This window comes from Pristiophorus japonicus, chromosome 19 (genome assembly GCF_044704955.1).
Source record: "Pristiophorus japonicus isolate sPriJap1 chromosome 19, sPriJap1.hap1, whole genome shotgun sequence".
NCBI classification, from domain to species: domain Eukaryota; kingdom Metazoa; phylum Chordata; class Chondrichthyes; family Pristiophoridae; genus Pristiophorus; species Pristiophorus japonicus.
Window position 1 is genome coordinate 64,965,835 of NC_091995.1, and position 12,646 is coordinate 64,978,480.

At 49.8% G+C, this 12,646-nt stretch overlaps 1 protein-coding gene across 1 annotated transcript in view; it reads left to right on the forward strand.

The window, feature by feature from the left end:
- LOC139230257 (extracellular serine/threonine protein kinase FAM20C-like) overlaps positions 1 to 12,646 on the forward strand; it is a 435,305-nt gene that overhangs the window by 11,417 nt on the left and 411,242 nt on the right. The window contains exon 4 of the mRNA XM_070862086.1: positions 11,057 to 11,149. Coding sequence (XP_070718187.1) covers positions 11,057 to 11,149 — 93 coding nt within the window. The remainder of the gene's footprint in view (positions 1 to 11,056; positions 11,150 to 12,646) is intronic.

The following is a 12,646-nucleotide window of genomic DNA, read 5'->3' on the forward strand; positions in this document are numbered from 1 at the left end:
CAACTGCAAGGGACCTACGTTGGTCTTCACTAATCTTTTTCTCTTCACATATCTATAGAAGCTTTTGCAGTCAGTTTTTATGTTCCCAGCAAGCTTCCTCTCATACTCTATTTTCCCACTCCTAATTGAACCCTTTTTCCTCCTCTGCTGAATTCTAAATTTCTCCCAGTCCTCAGGTTTGCTGCTTATTCTGGCCAATTTATATGCCTCTTCCTTGGATTTAACACTATCCTTAATTTCCCTTGTTAGCCACGGTTGAGCCACCTTCCCCATTTTATTTTTACTCCAGACAGGGATGTACAATTGCTGAAGTTCACCCATGTGATCTTTATCCACTGTCAACCCTTTAAGTATCATTTGCAATCTATTCTAGCCAATTCACGTCTCATATCATCGAAGTTAGCTTTCCTTAAGTTCAGGACCCTAGTCTCTGAATTAACTGTGTCACTCTCCATCTTAATAAAGAATTCTACCATATTATGGTCACTCTTCCCCAAGGGGCCTCGCACAACAAGATTGCTAATTTGTCCCTTCTCATTACACATCACCCAGTCTAGGATGGCCAGCTCCCTGGTTGGTTCCTTGACATATTGGTCTAGAAAACCATCCCTAATACACTCCAGGAAATCCTCCTCCACTGCATTGCTACCAGTTTGGTTAGTCCAGTCAATATGTAGATTAAAGTCGCCGTGATAACTGCTGTACCTTTATTGCACGCATCCCTAATTTCTTGTTTGATGCTGTCCCCAACCTCACTACTACTGTTTGATGATCTGTACACAACTCCCACTAGCGTTTTCTGCCCTTTGATATTCCGCAGCTCCACCCATACCAATTCCACATCATCCAGGCTAATGTCCCTCCTTACTATTGCATTAATTTCCTCTTTAACCAGCAACGCCACCCCGCCTCCTTTTCCTTTCTGTCTATCCTTTCTAAATGTTGAATACCCCTGGATGTTGAGTTCCCAGCCTTGGTCACCCTTTGGTGTGTGACCATCTTAAGCCAAAAGAGGGGATCATCATCTCACGCTATCGCTTCTACACACATGTTCGTGCTGAGAGCCAGGATTTGTCACCGACCTGCGACGTCTTGCTGAGCCGAGTAAGTTCGGGAACATGTTAGAAGACATGCTGCGAGATTTCTTCGTGATAGGCATCAACCATGATGTGATTCTTCGGAAGTTATTGGCCGAAGAGAAGCTGGATTCGAGCAAGGCCAGCGCGTCCGCCCAGGCATGCTTGGCGACTGATGATAATTTGAGGCAGATTTCATCGAAGAGTCGGAGTTCCACGGCAAGTACTGTAAACAAGATTGTGTCGTTGTCTGGCAGAGCTGCTTATGGCAGGATCTACTCGACTGTTTATGTGAAATCTGTAACTGCTCAAAGTCCGCCAACTGGTACGCATCTGATTTCATCCTGTTGGCGTTGTGGGGGCAATCATCGGCCTCATCAGTGTCGGTTTAAACAGTACTCCTGTAATGGCTGTTCGAAAGTGGGGCATCTTCAGAGAATGTGCCCAAACTGAGCAACATGCTGCCACTCATCACATTGCTGATGATGACCAGTCCAGTGCTGGCCTGGATACACAACCCGAGGAGGAAGTGTATGGTCTGTATTCGCTCTTGGGAAAGAGCCAACCGATAATCGTTAATGTGAAGCTGAATGGCGTACCTATATCAATGGAGCTGGACACGGGTGTGAGTCAGTCGATAATGAGCCAAAGGACATTTGACAAGCTGTGGGACACTGAGGCTGTGAAGCCTAAGCTGAGTCCAGTCAATGCCAAGTTGCATACCCACACTAAGGAACTCATACCGGTGATTGGCAGTGCAGTCGTCAAGGTGTCATATGATGATCTACCATTATGAATTGTCCCAGGTAATGGTCCAACGCTGTTCAGCAGGAATTGGCTCGAGAAAGTCAAGTGGATTTGGAATGATATCACAGCGTTGTCATCGGTGGATGACACTTCGTGTACCAAGCGTTGAAGAAGTTTCCTTCTTTGTTTGAACCGGGCATTGGTAATTTTACTGGAGCCAAGGTGCAGATTCACCTGGATTCTGATGCAAGGCCTGTCTATCATAAAGCTCGGTCTGTTCTCTACATGATGAGGGAGAAGGTTGAAATTGAGCTTGACAGACTTCAACGTGAAGGGGTCATATCACCGGCCGAGTTTAACGAGTGGGTCAGTCCTATTGTTCCTGTGTTGAAGAATGATGGCACTGTCAGGATTTGTGGAGACTACAAGGTTATGATTAACTGATTTTCAAAACAGGATCAGTACCCGTTACCGAAGGCTGATGACCTGTTCGCCATGCTAGCTGGTGGAAAGTCATTCACTAAACTGGATCTGACATCGGCCTATATGACACAGGAGCTTGTCGACACTTCGAAAAAACTCACCTGCATCAACACCCATAAAGGACTGTTTGTCTACAACAGGTGTCCTTTTGGAATTCGCTCGGCTACAACCATATTTCAGAGGAATATGGAGAGTCTACTGAAGTCCATTCCTAGAACTGTCGTGTTTCAAGATGACATTCTGGTCACAGGTCGCGACACTACAAAACATCTGAACAATCTTGAAGTCCTAAATCTTCTGGACAAAGTGGGAGTCAGGCTGAAACATTCAAAGTGTCTTCATGGCACCTGAAGTTGAATTTCTGGGGAGGAAGATTGCTGCTGATGGCATCAGGCCTACTGATTCGAAAACCAAAGCCATCAAAAATGCACCCAGGCCTCAGAATGTGACGGAGCTGCGTTCATTCCTTGGGCTACTCAACTACTTTGGTAATTTCTTACCCAGATTGAGCACTTTATTAGAGCCACTGCACGTGCTACTCAGAAAAGGCGACAACTGGGTCTGGGGTGTGTCTCAAGATAGAGCCTTTGAGAAAGCTAAGAATCTGCTCTGTTCAAACAAGTTGCTTGTTCACTATGATCGGTGTAAGCGTCTTGTATTGGCTTGTGATGTTTCATCATATGGGGTTGGCTGTGTACTCCAACAAGCAAATGAGTCGGGTAAGCTACAACCTGTTGCGTATGCTTCGAGAAGTTTGTCAAAGGCGGAAAGAGCTTACAGCATGGTAGAAAAAGAAGCTTTGGCCTGTGTGTATGGGGTCAAAAAGATGTATCAGTACCTGTTTGGTCTTCGTTTTGATCTCAAAATGGATCACAAGCCATTAATTTCAGTGTTTTCGGAAAACATTTCCATAGGTATTAATACCAATGCATTTTCCTGTATCCAGAGGTGGGCGTTGACATTGTCTGCCTATGATTATGTTAGTCATCATAGACCTGGCACAGAGAATTGTGTCGATGCACTGAGTCGTCTGCCGTTGCCCACAACTGAGGTGGAGACGCCTCAACCTGCAGATCCACTGGTAGTAATGGATGCTTTTGAGAGTGAAGGAACTCCTGTCATTGCTCAACAAGTTAGGATCTGGACCAGCCATGACCCTATTTTATCGGTTGTGAAATGTTGTGTCCTCAGTGGTGATTGGTCTGCAATACCTATGGAAATGTGTGATGAGACCAAACCTTACAACCGTCGCAAAGATGAACTGTCTGTTCAGTCAGATTGTTTACTGTGGGGTAATCGTGTTGTTATGCCTAAGAAAGGGAGATAAAAATTTGTACATGAACTACATAGCACTCATCCTGGTATTGTCATGATGAAAGCCATTGCTAGGGCTCATGTATGGTGGTCTGGAATTGAATCTGATCTGGAATCATGTGTGTATCAGTGCAATACTTGCATGCAGCCTAGTAAAGTATCAGCGGAATTTCCGCTGAGTCTTTGGTCATGGTCATCCAAACCATGGTCGAGGATCCACATCGACTTTGCGGGACCTTTCATGGGAAAGATGTTTTATGTTGTGGTGGATGCATATTCAAAGTGGATAGAGTGTATTATTATGTCATCCAGCACGTCTACAGCTACTATTGAGATCCTTCATGTCATGTTTGCTACTCATGGCTTGCCTGACATTGTTGTGAGCGACAATGGATCGTGCTTCACAAGTCTGGAGTTTCAAGAGTTCAGGAAACTCAATGGTATTAAACATGTGAGGTCAGCCCCATTCAAACCTGCTTCTAATGGTCAAGCAGTGCGTGCTGTTCAAACAATCAAGCAGAGTATGAAACGTGTAACTCAGGGTTCACTGCAGACTCGCTTGTCCTGTATATTGCTCAGTTACAGGACCAGACCTCCCCTGCTGAACTAGTGATGAAGAGAAATCTCAAGACCAAGCTCTCTCTTGTTCACCCCGATTTGAATGATCGTGTTAAAAACAGACATCAAAGTCAGCAAGTGTATCATGATCGTGCTGCTGCGTCACGTGACATCTGTGTCAACGATCCGGTTTATGTACTGAACTATGGTCAAGGTCCAAAGTGGGTCGCCGGCACTGTTACAGCCAAAGAGGGAAACAGAGTGTCTATTGTCGTGCTCAAGAACAAGCAACAGGAAACATGTTGATCAGATAAAACTACGGCACACGGATGAACTGGAACCGCTTGAGGAAGATGCAGTCAGTGACCAACCAACCAATGTTCATTCATCAGAGGATTTTGCTGTCATTATTGAAACTGGACCTCCAGTTCCTGATGTGGTTATTACCACTCCCATCAGATCGGTTACTCAGCCTTCAGTCACAATTGACTCAGAACGCTCGCCTAGAACTGAAGTTGAACTGAGACGATTGACTTATGAGCGGAAAGTCCCAGACCATCTTAATTTGTAAGATCTTGAAAGGGGATGTTGTTATGTATTTATGCTTGGGGTCACCAGACACCAGAGGGCGCCACTGTCGGAGGTCATCAGGCTGTACGGTCACTGGTATATAAGCGCGGGTAACTTTGGGCGTGAATAAAGTTGGATTAGATTTACACCTGAGGCAGTTTACAGTAACAAGTCTTTTGAGTCATTGCAGTCTCTCTCTCTCTCTCTCACTCTCTCCCCTACGGTCTGTCTGTCTCTCTCTCTCCCTCTCCTCCTCTCCCCCTCCTCCTCTCCCCGTCTCTTTCGCACCCTGTCTCTGTCTCTCCTTCTCTGTCTCTCTCCCTCTCCCTGTGTCTCTCTCTCTCTCTCTCTCCCCTCCCCTCCCCTCTCCCTTCCCCTCACTTTCTCTCGCGCTCTCTCTCGCTCCCTCTCTCTCTCGCGCTCTCTCTCGCTCTCACTCGCTCTCTCGCTCTCTCTTGCTCTCTCGCTCGCTCCCACTCTCCCACTCTCCCACTCTCCCACTCTCTCCCACTTTCTCTCTCTCCCACTCTCTGTTTCACTCTCTCTCACCCTCCCTCCCTCTCCCTCTCTCTGTCTCCCTCCCTTTCACACACTCTCTCCCTCTCACTCTCACTCTCCCCTCTCACTCTCTCTCTGCTCTCTCTCCCACCTTCTGTCCCTCTCTCTCTCTCTGTCTCTGTCTCGCTCTGTCGCTCTCTCTCTCTCTCACTCGCTCTGTCTCGCTCTGTCGCTCTCTCGCTCTCACTGTCTGTCTCTCTCCCTCTCTGTCTGTCTCTCGCTCTCTCCTTCTGACTCTCTCCTTCTACCCCCTCTCTCACTCTTACTCTCTCCCTCTCTCACTCTCTCCCTCTCCCCCCTCTCTCTCTCTCTCTCTCTCCCTCTCACTATTCCCTCTTTCTCTCCCACTCCCCTCTTTCTCTCCCCTCTCCCCCTTTCTCTCTCCCCCTCCCTCTCTCCACCTCCCTCTCTCCATCTCCCTCTCTCCTTCCCTGTCTCTCTGTCTCTCCCCTCTTGCCCCTCTCTCTCTCCCCTTTGCCCTCTCCCCCTCTCTCTCTCTCTCCCTCTCCCCCTCTAATATGTCCTTACTATACAGTACAAATGCACACGAGGCCCATACTAGTGACCACTAACCTTTATTAGCCAGCACTGAAATGATGAAGGTGGGTGGAGCTTCCCCTTTTATACCTGAAAGTCCAGGTTAGGAGTGTCTCCCACAAGTTCACCACCTAGTGGTCAATGTTCTCAAGGTGTACATCTTAGGTCAATTTATACATGGGTTACAATGACAGTTGAATACATGACATCACCTCCCCCCCCAAAGTCTTATTGGGATCACAGGTTGAGTGTCTCTGGTGGTTTACGCTCCCTTGTAGAGCGCCTGAGTTGGGGCTCCGGTTGTTGGGCGCTGGCCTGAGTGTGCTGTTTACGGTGCCTCAGGCCTGTCCGGACTGCCCACAGTGACTGGGATCTCCTCCACTTGGTTCTGGTGTTCGGTCACCTGTGGTGGAGTGAACTCTAAGTATTGTTCTTCCTCTGCTTCTTCTATGGGGTTGCTGAACCTCCTTTTTGTTTGATCCATGTTGTTTGCGGCAGATTTGTCCATTGGTAAGTTTAACTACCAGAATCCGATTCCCCTCTTTGGCAACCACAGTGCCTGTGAGCCATTTGGACCCTGCAGCGTAGTTGAGGACAAAGACAGGGTCATTTACATCAATACATCGCGCCCTCGCATTCCTGTCATGGTAGTGATATTGTGACCGGCGCCTGCTCTCAATAATTTCTTTCATGGTGGGGCGTATAAGGGATAGCCGGGTTTTGAGCATCCTTTTCATTAGCAGCTCTGCGGGTGGAACCCCTGTGAGCGAGTGTGGTCGGGATCTATTGGCCAACAGGAGGTATGATAAGCGGGTTTGTAGGGAACCCCCTTGGATTCTGAGCATCCCCTGTTTGATTATCTGCACTGCTCGTTCCACCTGGCCACTTGAGGCCGGCTTGAACGGTGCCGTTCTGACATGGTTGATCCCATTTCCAGCCATGAAGTCCTGGAATTCAATGCTTGTAAAGCACGGGCCATTGTCGCTGACCAAGACGTCCGGTAGACCATAGGCGGCGAACATTGCCCGTAGACTTTCTACTGTGACAGACGATGTGCTTGAATTGAGAATGTCACACTCGATCCATTTGGAGTAGGCGTCTACTACAACCAAAAACATTTTTCCCATGAAAGGACCTGTGTAGTCTACATGGATGCGTGACCAAGGCTTGGCGGGCCATGGCCAGGGGCTAAGGGGGGGCTTCCCTGGGCGCATTGCCCAGCTGGGCACACGTGTTACACCTGCGAACACAAAGTTCCAGGTCTGCATCTATCCCTGGCCACCAAACGTGTGACCTGGCAATTGCCTTCATCGTGACAATGCCCGGGTGCTCATTGTGGAGTTCTCGGATGAACATCTCTCTGCCCCTCTGGGGCATGACTACTTGGTTTCCCCACAGTAGGCAATCGGCCTGAATCGAGAGTTCATCCTTGCGCCTGTGAAATGGTTTAAATTTCTCAGGGCACACCCCGTACGTGGCTGCCCAGTCCCTATTCAGGACACATTTCTTGACTAAAGACAGTAGCGGGTCTCTGTTTGTCCAGAGTTTGATCTGACGGGCTGTCACAGGTGAGCCTTCACTTTCGAAAGCTTCAACAGCCATGACCATCTCAGCAGCATGCTCAGTTGCCCCCCTCGATGGTGGCTAGTGGGAGCCTGCTGAGTGCATCGGCGCAGTTTTCAGTGCCCAGTCTATGCCGAATTGTATAGTCATAGGCAGCTAACGTGAGTGCCCACCTCTGTATGCGGGCTGATGCATTTGCATTTATGGCCTTGTTGTCGGCCAAAAGGGACGTTAGGGGTTTGTGATCTGTCTTCAGCTCAAATTTCCTGCCAAACAGGCACTGGTGCATTTTTTCTTACTGCATATACACATGCTAGCGCTTCCTTTTCTACCATCCCATAGCCACTTTCTGCCTGGAACAGACTTCTGGAGGCATAAGCTACCGGCTGTAACTGACCCTTGGCATTAACATGCTGCAACACACACCCGACCCCATAGGACGATGCATCGCACATTAAAACAAGTTTCTTACATGGGTCATATAGCATTAACAGATTGTTGGAGCATAACAAATTGCGTGCTCTATCAAAAGCCCTTTCCTGGCTGTCCCCCCAGACCCATTCACGACCTTTGCATAGGAGCACATGTAGCGGCTCTAACAGCGTGCTCAATTTGGGAAGAAAGTTACCAAAATAGTTCAGGAGCCCCAGGAACGAACGCAGCTCCGTCGTGTTACAGGGTATGGGTGCTCTCTGGATCGCTTCCGTTTTGGACGCAGTAGGGCTGATCCCGTCTGCTGCTACCCTCATCCCCAGGAATTCTATCTGTGGAGCTAGGAAGACACACTTCGCCTTTTTCAGTCGCAGACCTACCTGGTCCAGTCTGCGTAGCACCTCCTCCAGGTTGTGGAGGTGTTCTTCAGTATCGTAACCCGTGATGAAGATGTCGTCTTAAAAAACCACCGTTCTTGGAATCGACTTGAGGAGACTTTCCATGTTTCGTTGAAAGATCGCGGCAGCCGAGCGAATCCCGAACGGACATCTGTTGTACTCAAACAACCCCTTGTGTGTTGTCATGGTGGTCAGCTTCTTCGACTCACTCGCCAGCTCCTGGGTCATGTAAGCTGAGGTCAGGTCCAATTTTGAAAAAAGTTTGCCACCGGATAGCGTCGCAAAGAGGTCCTCCGCTCTCGGTAGCGGGTACTGGTCTTGGAGTGACACCTGATTGATGGTGGCCTTGTAATCGCCACATATCCTGACCGACCCATCCGCCTTGAGCACCGGCACAATCGGGCTCGCCCAGTCACTGAATTCGACTGGCGAGATGATGCCTTCCCTCAGCAGGCGGTCCAATTCACCTACCTTCTATCTTTTCCCGCATCACGTACGGCACCGCTCTGGCCTTGTGGTGTACTGGCCTGGCGTCCAGGTTTATGTAAATCACTACCTTGGCCCCCATGAAAGTGCCAATGGCGGGTTGAAATAATGAGTCAAATTTGTCCAGTACCTGTGAGCATGATACTCACTCCACAGAGGAAATTGCATTGACATCGCCCCATTTCCAGTTCATGACAGCAAGCCAACTCCTCCCCAGTAGTGTGGGACCATCGGGACAATCCAGAGTGGCAACCTGTTCTCCGAATCTTTGTGGGTCACGACTACCGTGGCGCTGCCTAGCACCGGAATGATCTCCTTTGTATATGTCCGTAGCTGTGCGTCAATCGGCAATCATTTTGGCCTCCTGACCTTGGACGCCCACAACTTGTCGAACTGTTTGATACTCATCAGGGACTGGCTGGCCCCCGTGTCTAGCTCCATTGATACTGGGATGCCATTGAGGAGCACTTTCATCATTATCGGTGGCGTCCTGGTGTATGAACTGTGTATGTACTCCACATGAACTCGCTGAACTTCAGCTTCCAGCGATTTCCCCCAGTGTCCATTTGGCCTCGTAGGGCTTACATCGGGCCCGTCCTCCTTGTACATCAACCTGACTGCAGGCTTCCTGCACATATGCGCCAAGTGACCGCTGACGTTGCAGTTTCTGCAGGTATATTGCTGATCCCTGCAAGCTCTGGCTGTGTGTTTGCCTTCACACCTCCAGCATGAGCCATTGTTGGAAACTAAAGGTCCATTATCAGTCGATAGTCTCTGACTGTCTCTGTAACTGTCCTTAAACGCACCATTGACAGGTGTTGATGGCCCCATTACTGGCCACATTATCCCTTGCAATGGCATGAATCGCCGATCAGGTAGCCATTGTCTCTGTTGAATTCCCCCTTTGGGTTCGCCTACATGCTCGGGCATATCCAATTGCCCCTGTCTGCCTGGAGAACTGTGTGCCGTGTTAACAATGTTGACTCCCTGTCCATTTGCTGCATTTAAACCAAGATTTTTGTCAAACATCATTCTGGTCTTTTCCTCCCCTGAGATAAATGTCTGGGCCATCAAAGCCGCCGTTTCCAGGGTCAAGTCTTTGGTCTCAATCAGTTTCCTGCAAACCCCAGCGTGCCCGATGCCCTCAATAAAAAAGTCTCACAGCATCTCCGCTCTGCATGCATCTGGGAACTTACATAGGCTCGCCAGTAGCCGGAGATCTGCCACGAAGTCTGGAACGCTTTGCCCTTCTACTATACAGTACAAATGCACATGAGGCCTATACTAGAGAGAAGGTCACTGTGACCAGTAACCTTTATTAACCAGCACTGAAGTGATGAAAGGGGGTGGAGCTTCCCCTTTGAGACCTGAAAGTCCAGGTTAGGAATGTCTCCCACAAGTTCACCACCTAGTGGTCAGTGTTCTCACTGTGTGCAACTTAGGCCAGTTTATACATATATTACAATGACAGTTGAATACATGACACATAAGAACATTTCTCTTTCCCTATCTGTCTCTCTCCCTGTCTGTCTCTCCCTCTCTGTCTCTCTCTCTTTCTGTCACTCTCTCCCTGCCTCTCTCTCCCTCTTTCTCCCTCTCCCTCTCCCTCTCTCTCTCTCCCTCTCCCTTTCCCCTACCTCTCACTCACTCTCTCTCTCACTCTCTCTCTCCATCTCCTCTCTCTCTCTCTCCCTCTGCTCTCTCTCTGCCCCCTTCTCTCTCCCTTTCACTCTCTCCTCTCTCTCTCCCCTCTCCCCCTCTCCTTCTCTCTCTCTCTGTCTCTCCCTCTCTCTCTCTGTCCATCTCTCTCTTTTTCTCTTTTTCTCTCTCTCTCTCCCTCTCTCTCTCCCTCTCCCTCTCTCCCACGCTTTCTTCCTCTCTCTCACTCTCCCTCTCTCTCCCCTCTCTCCCCCCTCTCTCTCCCCTCTCTCCATCTCCCCCTCTCTCTTGCCTCTCTCTCTCTCCTCTCTCTCTCTCCCCAGTCTCTCCCCTCTCTCTATCTTGCCCCTCTCTCTCCCCTCTCTCTATCTCGACCCTCTCTCTCGCCCCTCTCTCCCTCTCTCTCCCTCTCCCCCTCTCTTTCCCTGTTTCTCCCCCCCTCTCCCCCCCTCTCTCTCCCCCCTCTCTCTCTCCCCCCTCTCTCTCTCCCCTCTCTCTCTCTACCCCCCTCTCTCTCTCCCCTCTCTCTCTCCCCCCTCTCTCTCTCCCCCCCCTCTCTCTCCCCTCTCTCTCTCTACCCCCCTCTCTCTCTCCCCCCTCTCTCTCTCCCCTCTCTCTCTCTCTCCCAGGCCACCGATCCCGGTTTTTACAGTTAATGTGCTTCGTCCCTAACAGACAGACCCGGGATCAGGAAACCTCCGCCGACCTTTTCTACTTCTCTGATTTTGAGCGGCACAATGCGGAGATTGCTGCCTTTCACTTGGATCGGTGAGTGAGCTGGGGAGAGGGGTCTGATCAAAGGCTTTCTGAAAGTCCTCATAACTCACATCGACACGACGTGCCTGTTGCAAGTCAGTGCCCCGGTGAACTCATTTCTCTGGCTACATAGTAATTTCATCCTGTATTATAGGGCCCAACTTTGGCCATGACTTTCATTAATTTTTTGGGAATAAGTTGTTTTTTCTGGCGTAAGTTTAAAAAAATTTGCTGTGGAGTAAGTCAGTTAGGTACGGTTTGTTTTAGGTCAGTTTTATTTTCAAAAGGGGGCATTCCCAGACACTTCCGCCAGTTTTGGCCATTTATGCCACTTTGACCAGCAAAAACTTGCTCCAAATCCACTTGGGTCAGCGTATGTGACCAGCTCTGAAAAACCTTGCGGGCTTTGAAGAAAAAACTTTGCATATTCGGCAGACATTGGGGCAGGGATAGGGGAGGGAAGGGAACTGGAGAGGGCCTCAACAACCAAGCAGCAAACATTGCAAGGAAAAGCTCAAATCATTCAAACACTAATAAAACTGAAGTAAATCCTACCGGAGAAATGTGAGCTGCTGGTCGCGATGTCACGGGGGCGGGGGTAGACAGAGAGTGAGAGAGATGCCGGTATACAAAACATTCGCCCCCACCCCCCCACAAAACTCTCCCCCTCCCCCCCACCCCGCAATCAAAACTCTCAAGCACTACCAATAAATAAAGAATAAAATCTCCCTCGCCCGGGAACTCAGTGTTCCGGCGGGCTGGTGCGGGAGGTCACTCAGCCGGGGGTAGGGTGCGGCGAGATCAGGTTCTGCTCACAGCCCGCAGGACACGCTGGGAAGGTGAGGAACACGCCCGTGGTGCCTTGGAATTGGCTCTGGCTGCACTCCCCACAGGCACCATCGCCCTCACCGACACTCAGAATTGAATATCGCTTTGACAGCGAGACGGACTCATGGGGAGACTCCTGCGCTTCCTGCCTAGCGTTCATACTTCGTCGGGTATTCACCCACTTCCCCTCTGCCTGCACGCTTTGAAGCTGTGGGGTGACCACCTCCTGAAACGTCCTATCCACATAGCTCTCACCGTAGTCACACCAGCCGCTGCTCAAGCTCTGAAACGCGGAGCTTGAGTGGTTGAAGCTGGAGACACTTCCTGCACACACGGTTGTCTAGGCCGCACAAAGTGTCCAGGACTTCCCCCATGCTGCAGGATGTGCACTCCAAGGGCCTGAGCTGCACTTCCATCCCTCTAGTTAGACTTATCTAGTTTAAAATCTAATTAAAAAGAAATAGAGAGAAGAGCGATATTTACCAACACACCTCAGCGTCCTCTGTGGCCTCCCAAACTCTGTGGCTTCCCGACCTCCGAACTCCCGACCTCTCTGACTCCGAACTCACGGTCTCCGAACTCCCGACTCGCCGGCCTCCCGACATCTCGGCCTCCGAACTCACAAACCCCGAACTCACGACATCTCGGCCTCGGAACACCCGGCCTCCGAACTCCCGGCCT